Here is a 22,930-nt window from a genome sequence, read left to right on the forward strand (position 1 = left end):
GAAGGAACTTCCATGCTAGGATATACCCTGTTGAGAGCCATTTATTAGAGGTCCAAGGAAGCTAATGCCAGCCAGAGGCTGCTGAAATGAATGAAATAACCAAAATATGCACAACATTTAAACTGTCTAAGTCAAGGTTAGAAGAAAATCATGTACATTTGTATTTTGGGTGAACTCTTCCAAATGTAGGCCTAAATACACATACACAGAAAATTGGCAACATACTCTAGATGTTTCTTCCTTCAAATCTACAAAATATATCCAAAATGTGCCTATTATGTGCATATCCACATGGCTTATTGGTTGTCTATTAAAGCTGTACACTCACCTGTTCTGCAGGAGGAAATTCAATGGTAAAGATTGCCTATACTGAGATTCATGTTTTGTCGGATGAACCAATGACGCACTGGAGGAGGCTATTTTGAAACTCTCCAGTTGGCTGGGTAACTATTCCATATGGATTTGGCAAATAATGATACTGCCACTAATTCATGTTGATTAAAAATAAATAAACAAGTTTAGATATTTAATGCGTTTTTAACGTAATTCATGTCCTACACACCCCTCCAATTGCCACAATCACTTTCTGTCGGGCGCATGTTGTCTGCTGTGCAGCGCCTCCCAACTGGTTGTTGGTCACTTTGACAAATTCCTGGACGTGAGCAGATCAGCTTAAGCGACTCTTGATTGTAACGGTAACGCAGTGAATATTTCATAAGTTGATCAATCTACTACCACCGTCAAACGTATTTTTATTTTTAACATATTTGGCAACAGTGCGTTGAAAACCATGGTCGTCTCGGGGTCAGTTTGGTGTTGGGCTCTTTTGACTTGCATTTTAATCTCTTTTTACAATATGTTGACGGCATACGCTGAAATAAGTTGGCCAGCGAGTTCCACGACGACAAACGTTTGGTTTAACCGTAAGGATAAATTGCCTTTGGAGCTTCGCGCAAACCTAAAATCCACATGGGTCAAAGTCCCAAAGTATATCGACAAGGAATCCACATTTTCCAGAGCTTTTAGAATGGAAACAGTTGATGGAAAAGCCGCAGTTCCAAAAGGTGAGGAGAAATTGCCAAAGGACTTGGACGGAGTTATTGGGAAAGTGCCACCAGACGCTGTATCTACTGTCAGAGATAAAAAGGCGCCAAACCGTTCCAAGCATTTTACTGCTGACAGCAAAAAGTCTGACAGTTCCTTTGAAGGTAAAGACGCCACAATTGCTTCGAGTAACCGTACGAGGACAAAGCGAAGCACATCATTTGGCGAATATTCGGACAGGAGTCAAATTGGAGGTCCTGGTGACGCATTTTCAGCCGAGAAGCTTGTGGAGCCTTTACAAGGCGTTTACAGTCCGAGGACAGAATACCGACGAACTGGGGAGGACGCAAGAACTAGCCCGAGGCAAAGTGAGCCGCTTCTGGTTACCTCCACTTTCCCTCTGTCCGGAGACTCTGCGCACAACCAGGCAATGGGGCACTGGGTTGGAGAAAACAGCAGCGTGAGTTCAAATTAAAGTTAATAATGTACATAATCACTGTATTTCAAATGGTGTGCATTTCTAAAGACGATTTTTTACTCAAACTTTTAGTCTTTTACTCAATGCATAACCTGCAGTATATTTCAAAAGCCTAGCGTTCAAGCTGCGCATCATTACGCACAGCTTTCTCACCCCGCGCGAAATAATGCATGCTTTTATTGTCAATTAAACTCAGATGGAGCATTTATTAATGTATAACATGTCGGTCTCATGATTGAGGTTACTTTGCTTTATGGCTAATTAATTATTAGTGCACAAGGGCAGACAGTGACCTGTGAAACATAGTCCTCCTCCTTTTCTCTTTTCAGCAGCTCATGTCTAAGACAATACAACATGTAAAAACTCAGCTGGTGATACAGCTCACCACTATAACTGGGCCTCTGTTGCCTCCCTGTTGTGCAGTCTGTCTCTGCATCTTCTCTGCTGTCTGTCTGTTCTGTCTGTCTGTCTGCCTGCCTGCCTGCCTGCCTGTCTGTCTGTCTGTCTGTCCTTCTCCTTGTTCTCCTCTGTTGTCACTCTGTCTGTATGCTTCACCTTGTACTCTGTCTGTCACTCCTAAGTGTTAATGGCTATTACATATAGAGCCAACATATTAAGAAACTGGCAGTACATCTGTGTCTCTCTGTTTTCTTCCTACCTCCACTGCACTCACCTCTGAGCTGTCTCTGCTAAGCCTAGCATCCTTTCTCACATCACTGGTACCAGAAGACCAGGGGACCACACTGCCTGTACTGGGCCCAGCAACATCCGAGTTGTGAATTAATAAACACATTTATTAGATAAAGACAAACAATTACTAAATAAATGCCTAATAGATGACCATTGGCCCATAATACCTTAGGAAAGCATACCCCCCCCCTCCCATGCTAAGGGTTAATTACTATTACATATATAATATAGAGCCAAACTATCAATAAACTGGCAGGACATCTGTATCAGTGTGTGTGTTTCTCTCTCTGTTCTCCCTACCTCTACTACACATGACTGCTGCAGCAGCAGCTGAGATGTTTGTGCTGCTAAGCCTAGCATCACTGGGACCAGAAGACCAGGGGACAACACTGCCTGTGTGGTGCCCAGGAACATCCTAGGGTAACACTTTATTTTAAGGTCCATATTAAATCATTTATAAGGTATTATAAGGCATTTACAAACCGTTTGCTCATCATTCATTAATCATTGCTCGCACATTTGTAAATGTTAGTAAGCTAGTTATTCACACATGTATATATATTTCCTTAAACATCCTGTGTTTTGTGCTTATTCTTTTACCAAGTACTGCAGGAATGTCTACCAATGGCATGCACAGCTTTTTTGGGGAGAAATTACACTTGTCACTCAAAACAGTGAAAATAGCACTCACTTTAGATTAGGGACTGCAAAAATACTTTACTAATTATTAGTAAATTGTATATTAATGTGGTAGTAATGATGAATAAATGATGAACACACAATTTATAAATGCCTTATAAATGGTTTATTATGGACCCTTAAAATAATGTGTTACCCATCCTAGTTGTGAATGAATAAACACATATATTAGACAAAGAACAAAATCATTGAATGAATACCTTATAGATCACCATTGGCTTATTTAATACCTTATAACAGTATAAATACATATTTCAAATTAGTGCCTGATGTGTTCCCCCCTGCCTACTTTGCTAAGTGTTTAAATGTTAGGCTACATACATTCAATAGAAGAAAACAGCGAGAGCGAGAGAGACAGCCAGTTCCTTAATGCTTTGGCTGCAGCCAATGGCTACATTAAAGAACTGGCAGTCTCTCTCGCTCCCTCTTTATCTATTTTATTATATTGAATTCAATATAAAACCTTCTGTGTTTGTCATAGAATGATGCCGGAACTAGTTTATCCTCTATGGGCTAGGTGGGACGCTTGCGTCCCACCTACGTAACAGCCACTTGCAGCCTGTGGCGCGATTTTCAAAACCTTAAAAATCCTATTACTTCAATTTCTCAAACATATGACTATTTTACAGCTATTTAAAGACAAGACTCTCGTTAATCTAACCACACTGTCCGATTTCAAAAACGCTTTACAACGAAAGCAAAACATTAGATTATGTCAGCAGAGTACCAAGCCAGAAATAATCAGACACCCATTTTTCAAGCCAGCATATAATGTCACCAAAACCCAGAAGACAGCTAAATGCAGCACTCACCTTTGATGATCTTCATCAGATGACAACCCTAGGACATTATGTTATACAATACATGCATGTTTTGTTCAATCAAGTTCATATTTATATCAAAAACCAGCTTTTTACATTAGCATGTGACGTTCAGAACTAGCATACCCCCCCGCAAACTTCCGGGGAATTCGCTAACATTTTACTAAATTACTCACGATAAACGTTCACAAAAAGCATAACAATATTTTAAGAATTATAGATACAGACCTCCTCTATGCACTCGATATGTCCGATTTTAAAATAGCTTTTTGGTGAAAGCACATTTTGCAATATTCTAAGTACATAGCCCAGGCATCACGGGCTCGCTATTTAGACACCTAGTTTAGCACTCACCATAATCATATTTACTATTATAAAAGTTTGATTACCTTTTGTTGTCTTCGTCAGAATGCACACCCAGGACTGCTACTTCAATAACAAATGTTGGTTTGGTCCAAAATAATCCATCGTTATATCCGAATAGCGGCGTTTTGTTCGTGCGTTCCAGACACTATCCGAAATGGTAAAGAAGTGTCGTGCGCATGGCGCAATTCGTGACAATAAAATTCTAAATATTCCATTACCGTACTTTCGAAGCATGTCAACCGCTGTTTAAAATCAATTTTTACGCCATTTTTCTCGTAGAAAAGCGATAATATTCCGACAGGGAATCTCCTTTTCGGCAAACAGAGGAAAAAATCACAAAGGCGGGGCGGTCGGGTCACGCGCATAAGCCCAGAGTCCCTTGATCGGCCACTTGAGAAAGGCGATAATGTGTTTCAGCCTGGGGCTGGAATGACGACATTCTGTTTTTTCCCGGGCTCTGAGCGCCTATGGACGACGTGGGAAGTGTCACGTTAGAGCAGAGATCCTTAGTAAAAGATAGAGATGGAAAAGAAGTTCAAGAAATGGTCAGACAGGCCACTTCCTGTAAAGGAATCTCTCAGGTTTTGACCTGCCATTTGAGTTCTGTTATACTCACAGACACCATTCAAACAGTTTTAGAAACTTTAGGGTGTTTTCTATCCATATGTAATAAGTATATGCATATTCTAGTTACTGGGTAGGAGTGGTAACCAGATTAAATCGGGTATGTTTTTTATCCAGCCGTGTCAATACTGCCCCCTAGCCCTAACAGGTTTTTAGCGGATAGATTTCCCGTGTATGTCACGGTAGTCGTAAGGAGAGGACCAAAACGCAGCGGGAATATGTACACTCATCTTCTTTATTATGGACAAAGAAGGAAAAACCCCAAACAAACACGTATACAAAACACAACGACGAATAACAGGCCGGTAAGGCACAAAGCTATACACAGCACAATCTCCCACAAACTAACAGGTGAAAACAGGCGACCTAAGTATGACTCTCAATCAGCAACAACGATGTACAGCTGTTCCTGATTGAGAATCATACCAGGCCAACACAGAAATACAAAACTAGAACAGCCCCTTAGAAATACAAACACAAGAACATACCCAACACCCCGGAACACATAAATCAAATACCCCTCTGCATTACACACACACCCCAAACCACCTAAATCAACTACCCCCTCTACATCGACACTTACACCAATAAACTCCAGAAACAGAAAATATCCCTCTATCTAAACACATACACAAAACCATGAAAACAAATACCCTCTGCCACGTCCTGACCAAACTACAATAATAAATAGACTCCTTTGCTGGTCAGGATGTGACAGTGTATGCGTATCTTTCTGCAAGAAGTGACAGGCCTTTCAGCGAATGAAATAGGCTGGAAATATGCAGGACTTTCCAGCCTCCAGTGGCGGTGGCTATGTTCTGTAATTCAACAACAGAGTCACTTGTTACTACAGCTCCTAAACTAAGACCCACTCGCTGGCTGAAGAGACTGAGATTTAGAAGCGAATAAACTTTAATAAAACAATTCAATTACACAGATTGTCCTCGAATTGACCTTTAACAGAGGATTATTTAGCAATTATTGTGCATTAATTCAGTGTTTGATTGTAATACATAATGACTGGTATTTAATAAAAAGCAGTAGCACTGTATGTAATGTCTTACACAGTAGATGGCTATTGGGTTATGTGTTATAAAAGAAAGTCTAATGACTTTTTAAGTTATTGCAAGTTAGTGCCTGTCATATTTGTTTCCCGAATCCCCCATTCTCTAATTAGGCCTAAGTGTTAATTAGCCTACTATTTCATACAATATTCAGCCAAAATGTTAACTGATAGCACTAGGCTTAATCTGTGTCAGTGTGTGTCCTTCTCTGTTTTCTCCCTTCCTTGACTGCACTGTAGCAGCAGCTGATCTGTTGGCGCTAAGCATAGCATCATTTCTCATCACAGACACAGTCACAGCACTTGCGCCAGCAGAACCAGAACCTTTAGAAAATAAGTTAGTTAATTTCACACGTTTAGCAGCGTCTGCCTCAAATTACTTTTTTTGGTCTGTAATTTTTTCGGCACCACCTTTCTGTTTTATACAATCCAGGATCTGGGATGACTCATGACAGAAAGTCAGATCGGGTCTTTTTGCTAATGTGAATTTTTGCACGAGCTCAGCTTAGCCAATCAGAAAACCAGAATGGCCCATCTTGGTAGGGGGGGGCAGCCATTTCCCACTGATCAGGCAAATGCTCAAATATATTATTATGACAACAGAAAAATGGGCAACTTTTTTAATAAAAACTCTTAACAGGCCCATGGGCCGCCGGCTGTGTCCCTTTTTTTGTTGTTGTCAATTTTGACCAGCCCACCCAACAAAAAGATGGTTCGGCGCTTCTGGAATTTGCCAGTATTTCCAAATGGCCAATCCGACCATGTTAGTGCGTAATTATAGAAGAAGGGTTCAAATCAGCAAATGTGATCGTACCTGTTGGAGTGGACTAAATGGGTAGGCTTTTTGTAGGTGTTGTCTGTGAAGTATTGGTATTTCCATGAAAAAGGAATGAAGAAAATGTGTTGCAAGCATACAGTGAAATATTACTCCACACAACTAAAGCTCAGAATGAGCACTGCGCCTCCAAACAAATGACAAAGTAATCCGTTCTTGGCACTGATATGACTATTCTATCTCATTCCATTATAGAGAAAAACATATTCATAATAGATTAAATACTCTTATACACAACAATCTGCACAGACAACAAACAAACAAGGGAGAGATGGACTGGGACCAGAAATTGGTCCTGGCATTTCTAACACCCTGGCCTATTTTGTTTCCTTAAGGCCCACATTATTAGCCAGATAAGGATCATTTTATGCAAAGAAATCCAAGTTACACAGGCCCACTGGGCTAAAAATGAAGCAGCCCATCTGGCATTTTCCCAAAAAGCCAAATGACCAGTTCGCCCCTGGGCTGTAGGCTATCCAGGGTATACTCTGCGGAGCATTTTCAGCTTTTTACAATTAATTTAATACCTCCTTTGTCCATGGGATTTGGCCCACTGTTGTAAGTTCAAAATTAGTCCAAGTGCCAACATCAGTAAGGTATGGCAATAGTGGCAGTAATCATTGTGGTCTAATCTACACTGAGTGTATAAAACATGAATAACACCTGCTCTTTCCATGACATAGACTGACCAGGTGAATCCAGGTGAAACCTATGTTCCCATATTGATGTCACTTGTTAAATCCACTTCAATCAGTGTAGATGAAGGGGAGGAGACAGTTTAAAAGAAGGATTTTTAAGCCTTGAGACAATTGAGACATGAATTGTGTATGTGTGCCATTCAGAGAGTGAATGGGCAAGACAAAATATTTAAGTGCCTTTGAATGGGATATGGTAGTAGGTGCCTGGCGCACCTGTTTGTGTCAAGAACTGCAGCGCTGCTGGGTTTTTCATGCTCAATAGTTTCCCATGTGTATCAAGAATGGTCTACCACCCAAAGGACACCCTGCCAACTTGACACAACTGTGGGAAGTTGGAGTCAACATGGGCCAGCATCCCTGTGGAACACTTTTGACACCTTGTAAAGTTCATGCCCCGACGAATTGAGGCTGTTCTGAGGGCAAAAGGGGGGTGCAACTCAAAATTAGGAAGGTGTTCTTAAAACCAGTTAAATGTAACTAAATGTAATCAAAAATGTAATCTACATAGTCCCCCAAAGTAATTATTTATCTTGAGAGAGCCATAAACAATAACTAGCAATACAGCATACTCCAAGAAAGGTAAAAATTTCACCTTTCTGGTACATTTTTTTGGGGTGTAGTCACTTTTGAGGACACATGCTCAAATACACAGTAAAGATACGATAAAAATATGAAATATTTTATATGATGTCTTTCCTATACAATAAAACTGTATGATTAAGGCCTGAAATTACTTATAGGCTTTCTAAATATATCACCTTCCTTATAACTGTAAAATATATATTTGTATGTTTAGTGTTAGAGAAAATTTGCATATTTACTAAAGATCTCTCTTGATGAAAACGTCTGCCCCCAACACTGTGAACGACTCACATAGCTGTAGCTTGGCTTCCTGAACTTGTTAGGAACTCGCCTTTCATCACATATTAATATTGTCCCTCTATGACAAACAGAAAGTGTTTTTTGTTTAAAATATATGAATTATCTTAGATTACTGGCTATAAATTGATCTCTGAATGTGCTACTGCGACGAAACCACTCTCTCCTGCTACAATACTTTGCTAGTGGGCTCCCGAGTGGTGCAGCAGTCTAAGGCACTGCATCTCAGTGCTAGAGGCGTCACTACAGACCCTGGTTCGATTCCATGCTGTATCACAACCGGCCGTGATTGGGAGTCCCATAGGGCAGTGCACAATTGGCACAGCATCGTCCGGGTTAGGGTTTGACCGGGGTAGGCCATCATTGTAAATAAGAATTTGTTCTTAACTGACTTGCCTAGTTAAATAAAGGTTAAATAGAGCATGTGAGTAGTGTTCAGCCAGGAGTTGATGGACAGTCGGAAGAGAGCGAATGAAACGGTAGAAGGGACATCCCAGGTTCAAGTGGTGTCAGATTTCACATCCCGCTTCACACAGGCTAAATATACATACTCCTGTGTCCGTGAGAATCAGGGCTATCGCTCAATGCAATCCATTTAGATCTATGGCGATTTATAAGCAAAGATGCCGGTCGGAACCGGTACCAGAACCATGCAGGTTCCCAAAACGGGACATTACATCTAAGATGTTTTAATGTTTTTTTATTAACTGTGTGGTTCGAGCCCTTAATGCTGATTGGCTGACAGCCGTGGTATATCAGTATACCACGGGTATGACAAAACATTTATTTTTACTGCTCTTATTATGTTGGTAACCAGTTTATAATAGCAATAAGGCACCTTGGGGGTTTGTGGTATATGGCCAATATACCACAGTTAATGGCGTTGCGTCTTGCCTAAGAACAGCTCTTAGCGATGGTATATTGGACATATACTACACCCCCTCGTGCCTTATTGCATAAGTCTACTCAGTGTATAATAGGTTACCGCAGTATGTAAGTGTAGCAGTCATTGACACTGTAGTCCAAACTGTTTAGGGGTCTATTGGAACGTTTCACTTCCTGTAGTCTCATGCTTCTATGAGATCCGCTAATTCACTGTTGCTGATGGGGACTATGTGTAGCAGGTGTAGTTCAGTGAGCCACACCTTGCCTGGGTAACTTTGCCAGAGAGCTGAAGACTCATGTTAGAGCTCAGGGATATTGCTTAACCATAGCTCAGTGGGCTACCGTGGTACTGAGGCGCACATACAACCAGGGGTTGGATACCTGATTGATTACATTATACACCACCGTGGAAGGCTGTAATGAAGACCATGTTACTCTGTGAATGTTCCCCCACAATGTCTTAATGACATAGGATTATACGTATGTGGGGTTGATGACAGAATGCTTTGCGGTTATTGAATAGTGTTAGTTGAATTATTCCTGTCAGTACAGTGTAACAAATATTGTGATTACTCATTGTTATACTGCACTTGCCATGTGTTTAGGGTTAGAGTTAAGATTAGAGTTATGGTAAGGGTAAGGACAAGGGTAAGGATTACAGTTGTAAGTGCAGTGTAACAATTTGTAATTACAATACTTTTTACACTGTACTAACAGGAATACTTATACAGTAATAAGGGCACTTAGAGTTTTATCCTTCCACTCCTATAACTATATTTGTACTCCTCCCAATGACACTTCTATTTGCCTTTATCATGAATGATTTGTGTGAAGGGACCATAATGCAGAACATCACTGTGGGGCCTCAGCACTTCCACAGCACTCAGATTCATTTGGCTTCACAAAGTGCATTTAAAGTCAATGCTGCACTTCTGTTGCACGTACGCACGCAAACACACGCGCACACACACACACACACACACACACACACACACACACACACACACACACACACACACACACACACACACACACACGCACATGTACATGTACATGTACATGTACATAGGCACACACACACACACACATTATGTTATGGACTTAATCAGAGATGAAGCAGGCGGTGAATCAAATTTGACAAGCTTGCATATAATGAATTATGAATAACTGTCACAGCATAGTAATATTGAGGAGTATAGCCTGATTTGCTGTTATTGTTTATCTATTTATTTTAATTGGCGGGAGATATTATGATGTTCCCCATCTTTTTTTCACTCAAATCTCACCTTAAGTTAAATCATGATCCTTTCAACATAAAATTGCAGAGGTTTTGACATTATATAATCTCAAAATGCAACTGTTTGAATGTACAGGTACTGTATATATCCAGAGTTCTTGTACTGACACCTTGTGGATGCCAGAATCTACAGAACCTTGTTAACTAAAATATAATGTTGTCATGTGTCATCCCTTACAATGGTGCATGAGCCACACACAGGCACCTGCCTGAAGCGAAACAGATAATGGTACCATGTTCTAAGCTGAGCAAGGTGGTGAAACACTACTTAGCCGATGTCTCGTAGTGCCATTCAGACATCCATTATTTCTCAGGTGCTTGGAATGCAAAGGACTTATTACGGAGTAAGGAATCGTCATACACTTTGACGTTTTAAACATAGCAAGCATGGCTGTGTGGATTGGGGATAATGGAGTGTTGGCCTTCAGCAAGCGTTTAAAGACTAATGTTGTTCGCCAAGCTCAATCAATGCATGAGGGCTTTCGCCAGAGTTATGCTTGGATGAAATTGGTACTTCACAGAATAACTTGTCATCACTCACAAAGACAAATAATCAATTCAATCCATATTTGTGATTAGGAAAGACCAACCTCTTTCTATAGCTAAGCAATATATTTTTTGTTTGTCATTTGCTACTAAGAGTTTTTTTGTAGATGTCCTTTTGATTACAATCAAGATGGTGGGCTTTTAGCTAACTAAATGTAACCAATCAATATTTCACTGCAGGTGTTTGATGAAAATTATTTCTTAAGAATATATGAATACATTAATCCTTATTCATGAGAGCAAAACTTGTCACATATTGTTCTGTCATAAGTGTTTATCTTAGTGATTGCACAACTTGCTTTCACAGTCTGTTAGTAATGTGTGCCTGATTATTAGGTTACCACAAAATTCAAATCTCTGAAAAGTTTGAGGGGTGCCTCGAAACAGCGACAGTAATCAGAGTGAGCATCACCAAATGTGTTCAGCTAATGAAAATACAGCTTTCCTAAATTACTTATTTTCTGCATCTCTTTTTATGCTATTCCAATCCGAGAAGGCAATGTACCAGTTTTAACAATGAATCAACTTGAGATGTATTTCAGTGGCCTCTGAATTGCCTGTGCTTGCCAGTGCAGTGAAATGGGTTGCAATCTGGAGAGAACAACAGAGGCACAGTCACAGTCTTTCTTCTCCTGCTACCTGCCAGCTTTGTGCTGTTTGACAAGTCTTTCTCAGTGGCACTGCAGATCCAACTAGTGTGTTGTGCATCAGGGGCCCAATTAAATGAATGTGTTTGCCACAATGTCTAGACCAGGGCCCTCCTACCCTGTTCCCGCAGAACTACCGTCCTGTAGGTTTTCATTCCAACCCTAACCTAGCACAGCAGATCCTAATAATTAGCAGGTTGATAAGCTGAACCAGGTTAGTTACAACTGCAGTTGAGGTGAAAACCTACAGGAGGGTAGATCTCCCGTAGTGGAGGCTGCTAAGGGGAGGCTGGAATGGAGTGAAAGGAATGGTATCAAACGCATTCCATTTACTCCATTCTGACAATTATTTTGAGTTGTCCTCCCCTCAGCAGCCTCCTCTGCTCTCCAGGAACAAGGTTGGACACCCCTGGTCTAGACCTATGAGCCATATTTTTTTTCAATCTTTTGATGCATTCAGGCCCCTCCCTACCTCGTCTTTTAAGGAATCAGGTCACGACTCGCCTCTCTCACGATCAAGTCTTTTTTTCTTTAGTGGAGATGTTGATGGTTATAGCGTAAAGCGTAGTTTGGGGAAAATGCGGTGGTGTTTAAAACCTCGCCATTAGCTGGTGTACGTTAATGGATTGATTTAATTGTTAATGAATTAACCTATTACAGTTAAACAAGGCTATGCCTGCTGGGAAAGCTACTATATGTGAAATCAGGACATTTAGGCAATATACACCAGATAGTCTTTCAGTCCTTTTCAACATTTACTAACTTGGATATTTAAAGGTAATAAAGAAACAAATCAATAATTATTACCAGGAATGAATATACTAGAGGAGGTGGGTAAACACACACCCCGGTGGCCCAGTGGACTCTTTTTACTAGTGGAGTATGCTAATAGCGGTGGGTAAACACACAGCACGGTGGCCCAGTGGACTCTTTTCCTCCCAATATATGGCTTATGTATTTGTTATGATATGTGAAATCCTGTACATATTCATGAATATGCAGAGTAGCAGTACACTAGCTCATTTTAGGTTGATCTTTTCAGGGAACTTGAAAGGTAACTTACATGTGGTATTGCTTCTGAAGTGTTTTTTTTGTGAAGTATATTACAAATAACCTTCTGATAGTTGACTGATATTAACTGGGTGTCCCTGGAAGTTCATTTAAATTGTGTGTTTGGCCCCTCAGGATACTCTGAGTCCAACAGAAAAGTATCTGCAGTCTTCTATCACAGTGTTCCACATTTCTCATACAAAATGCCCTTTTTAAGATGAACGATCATATCGCTCCCCTACCTACCTACCCCATTAGAATGAAGTGATATTTGAGGGATGCAATCTTCTTACAGTACGGTCCAGTGGGAGAGAGAAGGATAAACTAAGTATGATTGGAGGCATGTAGTTGGAAAGCATGACAAGTCCTCTATGATCCTTAGGGAGTGAGAATGTCTAGGACCTGGATCTAACACTCATATTGTTTCTAGTTTTAATAAAATAGCAGGAAACAAGCTGTCCTCTCTACCTCTGTTACAGAAGCAGGATCATAATTTGAACCAGTTTGCTACAGCAGAATTGTTTTTATTATTTTGTGGATTGTAATTAATGGTAATTTTTGCGACAGTTGATAAATTCTTAGTAAGACAAAATCAAGTCTGAAATTGCAAAGTGGAAATTACAAACTTCTGAAGCCTTTTTAAATCTCAAATACACACAAAAGTTTAGTTCTCCTGCAACAGGATGCTCAAATTAAGATCCTGTATCTGTAAATGAAATAACCACTGGTGCAGTCCATGCTTGACTGCTGCTTGGCCAACTCTAGCTACATGAGTTACTCTTGACTTAACCTCATCCCTAGGATAATTGCTCTTGCACATACCAGTTCAACAGATAGAGAGCCAGCTGGTGGGCGGGAATACTATTGACCAGCATTTCTTCAATCAATCATTATGCCCCTGATTAGGTGTGTTAGTGCTGGGCTGGAACAAATCCCTGGGCATCCTTTAGATCTCCTGGACCAGGATGTTTCTCCATTAGCACTGAATGTAGTGATCCAAATCGTTTTAAAGGAAAGCGTCTGTCATAAAAACGCAAATACAAGTTAAGAGCCGATGTATCTGTAATCGGCCAATATGGAAATGTTCTGTTCTGTTTTTTTATGATGTGAAGTGTTGTAAGATGTAAGAAATCAGTGTATGGGCTGGGGTATTCTGTGAGACCAAATAATAATCTCAATTTGCCCTCTGCAGCTTTGTGTTGCCTCATCCAAACAAAGAGAACACTTTGAATTTCAGTTTCCGTCCTTGGCTGGAAACCAATAGTGATCTAGTAGCACAGAGAATTGATTTTGTCAGAAGTGTGCTTGTCCGTATGTGTGTGTGTGTGTGTGTGTGTGTGAGAGAGAGAGAGCAAGAGAGAGAGAGAGAGCGAGAGAGATGTGTCCAGCTGGTATCACAATGTATATCAAAATGAAATTATGTCTAGAACACCTCTGTTGCCATGGAGTCTGTCCATTCAAGCATCTCCAAAGAATCTAAATCTCTGCAAACAGCGCTTTCCTTTGGTATACCTTTTATCTCTCTATCTGCTTTCACGTTCCACAAAAGATACAGGATTGGAATTCATGGTTCCATAACAAAACCAGGCACTTGGATAAGCCAATTAAAACAAAACAAAAAACAGAATAGAATGTTAAGATAAAGGAATGACTGATCTCCACAGAGAGTGGGAGCCAATCTGAAAATGATTGGTTGACTTTCCTGGGGCAAAGTTCTCCCCACATCAATAAAACATAAACATTAATAAATGCACTGCTTTCGGCCTTTCCTGGGTCCTTACTTAATTTTATGTATGCAAGTGAGTGATGATATGCATTGAAATGTGTATTTACCTAGAAGGCTCAAAATAATTTTATTGCCATTATTGTTTGTTTGTTTTGGATATTTACATAAATGCAATAATGCATCATAAAAACTTGAATTTGGAATGTGCCTTTTGCGACATCAGTAGTCAAGCATTGCAGATACAGTATGTTAGAGGTTCATTGCTGCTCGGTCTCTGGTGGCTGCAGTATTTGCATGTATAGTAGTTGTTCTCGATTGACATGAGCTGCTGTTGTGCTGCCTACCAATAATGAGAGAGACGTAGGAACATTTTGTCTCCAATGATGTACCGTGATGAATCCACTTAGGGACAATTTCTCCTTCTAGTTATCTGCCTGGGCAGCATGCTGCCCTGCGGTGGATTGCTGTTGACCTAATTCTATGGGTCAGTATAGTTAACAGTCATGAAGCCAATGGGGAGAAACAACAGATATGTGGAAAATGCTCTCACAATTTAGACAGCATTGACTTGGTAATGGATGCTTAGCCTGAACCCAAATCTTGGCCTGACACTTGTGTTAGGGTCAATTACACCCAAATCAACAGATCATCTCACATGGAATTGTATGATTTGTTCTTCATTAGGCTAATGGTGGGTGAAATCATGAAACTTATGACAATGATGTCACAATGTAATTGTCACCACACATGCCTCTGGCATCACTAAAGCTGTGAAAATGAAGGACAACCAATGCCTTTTGGTGTGATATGATATGGCGTCATTATATTCCCTCCAGAAAGAGGTTTAGTTGGCAGTTGGAATCTTATTACAGACAGATGTAATTTACTATGCGAAGTATCAGGCTCCCTTGCCACTGATCCATCATAACCAGCAAAACATGAAGAAACAAATACTACACTCCTAGACTTTTTGGGATGAGGGTTGTTCGGTTGTCCCCATAGGAGAACCCTTTGAATAAGCCTTTTTGGTTCTAGGTAGAAAAAAGGGTTATCCTATAGGGACAGCCGAAGAACCCTTTTGGAACCTTTTTTTCAAAGAGTGTAGGCTACACTGTTTGGTGGACATTTTTTCATCGTCGTGTTTTTCAAAGAGGCAATTAGTTCGAACATCAGAGCCATTTAACTAAATCTATATTCCAAATTGATTCTGACTCTGGTGTTGGTCCTTGCAGACATGGCGCATTTAGTTATGCAAATGGTTATCTTTCTCCTTGATTGGTTAATTAACCTGGGATGGAGATAGTCCATGCCTAGCAGAGCCGTCGTTTGATGGGTAAATTGTGGGTCAATTGGGTTTTTAGCATTTTGGAGTCGGGCTGGAGGCATGGCATTGTTCTTTAACTCTTGTGTGGCTTCTTTGGTTTAATGACTCGTTCTACGGGTCCCATAAGGTTAATGTGTTTAAACTCACTGTAATTGAGCTTTCGACCTCTCTTTCAGTCCCCATTTTTTATTCATGATGCCACGGCACATTGTTGCTCCTCTCTTGATATTTATCTTCTACTCTCTCTATCTCTCTCTCTCTCTCTCTCTCGATCTCCCCCTTCACTCTCTCTCCCCTTCTCTCTGGATCCCCCTTCACTCCCTCTCTTTCTCTATCCCCCATTTTACCCTCTCTTCCTCTCTCTTCCTCCCTTCACTCTCTATCCCCCCTTCTCTCTCTGTCCCCCACTTCTCTCTCTCTCACTCACTCACTCACTCACTCACTCACTCACTCACTCACTCACTCACTCACTCACTCACTCACTCACTCACTCACTCACTCACTCACTCACCTATTTAGGGCTCCCGAGTGGCGCATCGGTCTAAGGTACTGCATCTCAGTGCTAGAGGCGTCATTACAGACCCTGGTTTGATCCTTCTCTCTCTGTAAGATCCACTTCCGGCCAAGTTTCAGCCTCCCGGTTTTTGACTCAAATGTCTTGGTACTTGGTAAATTTCATGATGCCGTTGGCAGTGGTGGAAAAAGTAACTAATTGTCATACTTGAGTAAAAGTAAAGATACCTTATTAGAAAATGACTCAAGTTAAAGTGAAAGTCACCCAGTAAAATACTACTTGAGTAAAAGTCAAAACGTATTTGGTTTTAAATATACTTAAGTATCAAAAGTACATGTAAATCATTGTAAATAAGAATTTGTTCTGAACTGACTTGCCTGGTTAAATTAAGGTTAAATAAAAAATGATTGCTAAAATATACTTAAGTATCAAAAGTAAAAGTGTTCCTTATATTAAGAAAACCAGACGATACCATTTGTTTGTGTTTTCAATTTACGGATCACCAGAGGCACACTCCAACACTCAGACATAACTTCCAAACAAAGCATTTGCGTTGGTGGGTCCGCCAGATCAGAGGCAGTAGGGCTGACCAAGGATGTTCTCTTGATAAGTGTCACAAGGGTCGTATGAAGGGGAACAAGGCGCAGCGAGTATAGTGCTCATATTCTTTCTTTATTTAGAGAGAACACTCAAACAAAATAAACAAACGATGAAACAGTTCCGTAAGGCGCACAGGCTATACAGAAAACAAACAGAGGATCGGTGGCAGCTAGTAGGCCGGCGACGACGACCGCCGAGCATCGCCCGGGCGAGGAGGGGCGCCACCTTCCGTCGATGTTGTGACAATAAGTGAGTGAATTGAACCATTTTACTGTCCTGCTAAGCATTCAAAATGTAACGTGTACTTTTGGGTGTCAGGGAAAATTTACGGGGTAAAAAGTAAACTATTTTCTTTAGGAATGTAGTGAAGTAAAAATAAAAGTAATCAAAAATATAAATAGTAAAGTACAGATACCCCCAAAAACTACTTAGTAGTACTTAAAGTATTTTTACTAAAGTACTTTATTTTTATTTATTTATTTTAAATTAAGGGGTGGATCAGCTTTAATATTGAGGATAGATTGTTGCTTCCATCCATGTAATTGTCTGCATCATTTACAATCCCCCCTTTTTTTGGGGGGGGGTAAATATATATATCCATATACCCACAGCTTTTTTAGAATATACCTTCACTTTTCCCTGCAAACCCTACCACCCCTCCCCCAATTGGAGTAAACTAATAAACAATAACACTTAGTCTTCTACCTTCAGTTTATACACATTTTACAGACACAGTCTATTTTGCAATAGTTATATTTTGTTTGTTTTTAGTCCTTCCTCTATTTCTGATGTCCATCCAGTTTGATTTATATTTGTAACTGTGCTATTTCACAAAATGTCTGAACCTATATACATTTTACATTGGTTATGTTGTTGTTATTAGTCCCACCCTTCAGCTCCATTCAACCCCTCCCATCTATCTCTTAACACCATCCATTTTGGATTTCTATTTGCCATATATTTTTCAACTGTGCTGTGATGCTTCACAAAAGTACTGAACCTTTCTATTCTCATAGCTTCTACAGATTGTAAATTAAAGATAAACATTTTTGCTAAAATAATTATTATATTATTGATTGATTGACTATGACTTTTCAAATCACCCAGTATTGCTATCTGCAAAGTTAGTTCAAGGTAAATGTTGCTATTCTTCAGCCATTCCTGGACCTGTGACCAAAAATGAGCTACATATGGACAGTACCAAAATAAATGATCTAATGACTCTGCCTCCTCGCAGCAAAATCTGCAGAGCTGGGAAGATTGTATCCCCCATATACACTATTGTTCAAAATTTTGGAGTCACTTTGAAATTTCCTTGTTTTTGAAAGAAAAGCACATTTTTGGTCCATTAAAATAACTTCAAATTGATCAGAAATACAGTGAATGTTGTAACTGACAATTTTTTTAATGGAATATCTACATAGGCGTACAGAGGCCCACTATTAGCAACCATCACTCCTGTGTTCCAATGGCACGTTGTGTTAGCTAATCCACATTTATAATTTTAAAAGTCTAATTGATCAGAAAACCCTTTTGCAATTATGTTAGCACAGCTGAAAACTGTTGTTCTGGTTAAAGAAGCAATAAAATTGGCCTTCTTTAGTCTAGTTGAGTATCATGAACATCAGCATTTATGGGTTCGATTACAGACTCAAAATGGCCAGAAACAAAGACCTTTCTTCTGAAACTCGTCAGTCTAGTCTTGTTCTGAGAAATTAAGGCTATTCCATACGAGAAATTGACAAGAAACTGAAGATCTTGTACAACGCTGTGTACTAATCCCTTCACAGAACAGCGCAAACTGGCTCTGTCACACCCTGATCTGTTTCACCTGTCCTCGTTATTGTATCCACCCCCTCCAGGTGTTGCTTGTTTTCCCCAGTGTATTTATCCCTGTGTTTCCTGTCTCTCTGTGCCAGTTCGTCTTGTATGTTCCAAGTCAACCAGCGGTTTTCCCGTTCACCTGCTTTTTGCTATTCTCCTTTTTCTAGTCCTCCCGGTTTTGACCCTTGCCTGTTTCTGGACTCTGTACCCGCCTGCCTGATCATTCTGCCTGCCTTGACCATGAGCGTGTCTGCCACTCTGTACCTCCTGGACTCTGATCTGGTTTTGACCTTTTGCCTGTCCACGACCGTTCTCTTGCCTATTCCTTTTAGATTAATAAACATTGTAAGACTCCAACCATCTGCCTCCTGTGTATGCATCTGGGTCTCGCCTTGTGCCTTGATAGTACGAACTGGCCCCCTAACCATCGATAGACGCCTAAGGGAATGCAGGAGTGAGAGGAGGTCTGGTCTCGGGCACGCTCATGCACTCGCTATGGCTCGTTCAACTTCGAGGGAATCCAGATGTTTCCGAAGGCAGCTTTTCCAAGAGGATTCGAAGCCACTCGAGCAGTGTCGTGAATCTACGACGGGTGATTTGGGAAGAGCTAGGTTATCAGTTGGGGAATGCTCACAGAGGATGAATAGTAACTGTTGTCTGTACTGTGGAGGGGCAGGACATTTTATAGCTACCTGCCCTATTAGGAAACCCTTGTCTCTAGTAGGTACCAATACTATGGTGAGTCAGACTGGGAGTTCCCTAATTCCCATCACCCGCACACCCTTTGTGCTTGTGCTGTGGGGAGACCAATCTAAGTCTCTCCGAGTGTTCATTGACTCTGAGGCTGATGAAAATCTTATGGATGCCATGATAGCTTCAGAGCTTGGTATTCCCACTCAGCCTCTCTCTGTTCCCATGGATGCTAGGGCAGTGGACAACCGCTCTATAGGGGAAGTCACCCATAATACTGTGCCCGTTCAATTACGTGTTTCTGGTAACCACAGTAAGACCATACAGTTCCTCCTCATTGCATCTCCCCATGTTCCGGTTGTTTTGGGATTTTCCTGGCTCCAAAAGCACAATCCTGAGTTTCACTGGACCACAAGCTCCATCCTGGGTTGGATCCCTTTTTGCCATTCCCACTGCCTTCAAGCAGCACAGCCTTCCCCAAGTTATCTTCCTCAGGATGTTAGCAAGACTGTGGATATCTCTACTATTCCCACTGAATACCATGTAAGGCACGTGCTACTTCCCTTCCCCCGCACCGTCCTTATGATTGTGTCATGTTTCTTCTCCCAGGCACTACACCACCTCGGGGTCGGTTATATTCTCTGTCCGGACCAGAGACCAAAGCTATGGAGGAGTACATAGAGGAGTCTCTGACCACTGGGACCATCCATCCATCTGCAACTCCTGCCGGCGCAGGGTTTTTCTTTGTGCACTGACTACCGGGGACTTAAGAGATTACTGTTAAAAATTGTTACCCCCCTACCTCTCCTTTCCTCAGCGTTTGAACCTCTCCAGGAGGCCACCATGTTTTCCAAGTTGGACCGTCGGAATGCCTACCACCTGGTTCGGATACCCGAGGGGGATGAGTGGAAGACAGCCTTCAACACAGCCAGTGGACATTATGAGTACCAGGTCATGCCATTTGGACTCACCAATGCCACCGCTGTTTTCCAGGCTTTGGTCAACGATGTGCTCCGGGACATGCTAAACCGTTTTGTGTTCGTTTACCTTGACGTCCTGTTTCTTTTCTCGATCTGCCCAAGAACATGTACTTCATGTTAGACAGGTCCTTCAGCGCCTCCTGGAGAACCAATTGTTCGCAAAAGCCGAGAATTGAGCTCCACCACTCTACTATCACCTTTATGGGATAAGTCATTGCTGAGGGCAATTGTCAGATGGATCCTGGAAAGGTGAAAGCCATGGTGGATTGGCCTCAACCAATGTCCAGGGTGTAGTTGCAATGGTTTTTGGTTTTGCCAACTTCTACCCGCCGTTTCATTCGGGATTACAGAACCCTGGCGGCCCCCTCTCGGCACTCACCTCTCCCAAGGTACCGTTCAAATGGTCTCCAGCTGTCGACAAAGCCTTTGTGGACCTGAAGCATCGGTTCACAACAGCACCCATCCTCATTGTTACACACACCTCTTGGAGGAGGGAACGCAACACCCTGCTACACTCAACTCCCCGTGGAGTGAAAGAGGTATGGGATTGCAGGTGCGGGTAAGGATGACAGAGGCCGAAAATGTTACCGTTAACAGGGAATTTAATCCTTCACACGGTAATGTGGGGAAAAGGGGCTGGACGGAACCAAAGCAAAGAAGGTCAAAGAGTCCCCTCTCCTACCTTACCTGCCTACACACCACTTACCTAACCTTATTGCCACCTGGAACACTAACCAAAATACAGGGGGTGGTCCACCCAGGTCTTACCTAGTGTGCATAGACAGAGTACATACTACGGGTATATGTATGCCCGCAGGCCTCTTGCCTAAGCACTCCCAAGGTGCCTTCCCCTTCCCCTCTGGGAACAAAAGCAGAATAATACTAATGTAACGTGAACAATTTCAATAATCAGAACACAGTCCTTGTGACAAAAACATACCTCAGCAGGACCGGCTACAAAATACCATACAAAAACTGTCTGAGCAACAACCCACACAGGACATCAAAGAAGATCTCTCTCTGTGCAACAACCAACACAGGACATACCAATAAGCTCTCTCTCTGAGCAAAGGAACACTGGCTTTTATACAGCTGGAGAAGGAGTCTGTAATTGAAGACAGCTGTATCCCTTAACAAGAGGGTGGGATCAGACCTCCAATCTGCAATGGGGGACCAATCAGCTGCTTGGGGGAATCCAGGAAGCCATTTCCTGAAATACATACACATACATACAAACCCACAACAACACAGAAACTGGGGAACGTAACACTCATCCATCCGGATCCCTCGCGTCAGTTTGTGGTGGAAGTTGATGCTTCGGATGTTGGAGTGGGGGCCATCCTGTTCCAGCGATCTGCCCAGGACTAAAAGCTTCATCCCTGTGCCTTCCTGTCCCATCGTCTCACTCCTGCGGAGAGGAACTACGATGTAGGCAACCGAGAACTCCTGGTGGTTAAGATGGCGTTGGAAGAGTGGAGGCACTGGCTGGAAGGAGCAGAACAGCCATTCTTGGTCTGCACTGACCATAACAACTTGGAATATCTCCGTATAGCCAAGCACCTCAACTCCATGCAGGCCCGGTGGGCCCTCTTGTTTACCAGATTCAATTCACCATTTCCTACCGCCCAGGGTCAAAACATTTTAAACCTGATGCTCTCTCCTGTCTATACAGTTCTTCTGCGACACCCTCGACCTCTGAAACCATTCTCCCTACCTCATGACTTGCTGCCACTGTGGATTGGGGTATTGTGAACCTGGTTCGCGAGGTGCAACGCTCCCAGCCTGGATCTGAAGGGGGCCCGACTAAATGTCTGTTTTGTCCGGTCCCGGGTCCTGGAATGGGCTCATTCCTCCAGGCTGACCTGTCATCCAGGGTCCCGTCGTACACTCGCCTCCCTCCAACAACGTTTCTAGTGGTCCACAATGGTTCCTGACGTCTCTGCCTTCATCGCATTGTGCTCAGAACAAGACTCTACGGCAAGCTCCTTCTGGCCTCCTTCAGCCACTACCGGTCCCTCATCGTCCCTGGTCTCATATCTCTGGACTTTGTCACTGGGCTCCATCTGATGGCAACACTGTCATTCTGACGGTAGAAGGCCAGCATTCCGGAGTCGCCTCTTCACTGTTGACATTTAGACTGGTGTTTTGCGGATACTATTTAATGAATCTGCCAGTTGAGGACTTGTGAGGCATCTGTCTCAAACTAGATACACTAATGTACTTGTCCTCTTGCTCAGTTGTGCACCGGGGCCTCCCACTCTTTCTATTCTGGTTCGAGATAGTTTGCACTGTCCGTAACAAGTTTCAATACATTTTGGTAGCATTTCTATGTTGAAGATAGAAAAAGAATTTGGCGCATTTTTACCCATATTCCATCCAGTTTGCTTTATTTGTATAATATTACACTGGATCTTGAATAAGTTCCTCCATTTATTTTAGTTTTCCCTCCTGACTTATTCTGTGCCTGTATGGTACAGATTTTATTGCTATCTAACTGGACTGTTAGTCCTTCAATTTCCTTTGTTAATATAGACTCTTTTGATCTAAATTGCTTTTGTTTTATAGATGAGTACTGAATTGCATGGCCTCTAAAGGCACATTTAAAAGTGTCCCATACAATAAGGGGATCTGTTGTACCTATGTTATGTCG

General features: G+C 41.7%; 1 protein-coding gene across 3 annotated transcripts in view; it reads left to right on the plus strand.

Annotated features, from left to right (window-relative positions):
- Nucleotides 1–357: 357 nt before the first annotated feature.
- The window catches only part of LOC106577020 (VPS10 domain-containing receptor SorCS3), a 61,739-nt gene continuing 39,166 nt past the window's right edge, over nucleotides 358–22,930 (plus strand). For 2 of the 3 annotated variants that reach the window (XM_014154665.2, XM_045700855.1), the window contains exon 1: nucleotides 358–1,504. In XM_014154665.2, the coding sequence (XP_014010140.2) occupies nucleotides 791–1,504 (714 nt within the window). In that variant the 5' untranslated portion in view covers nucleotides 358–790. The remainder of the gene's footprint in view (nucleotides 1,505–22,930) is intronic. The other variant, XM_014154664.2, reaches the window with a different exon arrangement.

This window comes from Salmo salar, chromosome ssa18 (genome assembly GCF_905237065.1).
Source record: "Salmo salar chromosome ssa18, Ssal_v3.1, whole genome shotgun sequence".
NCBI lineage: Eukaryota > Metazoa > Chordata > Actinopteri > Salmoniformes > Salmonidae > Salmo > Salmo salar.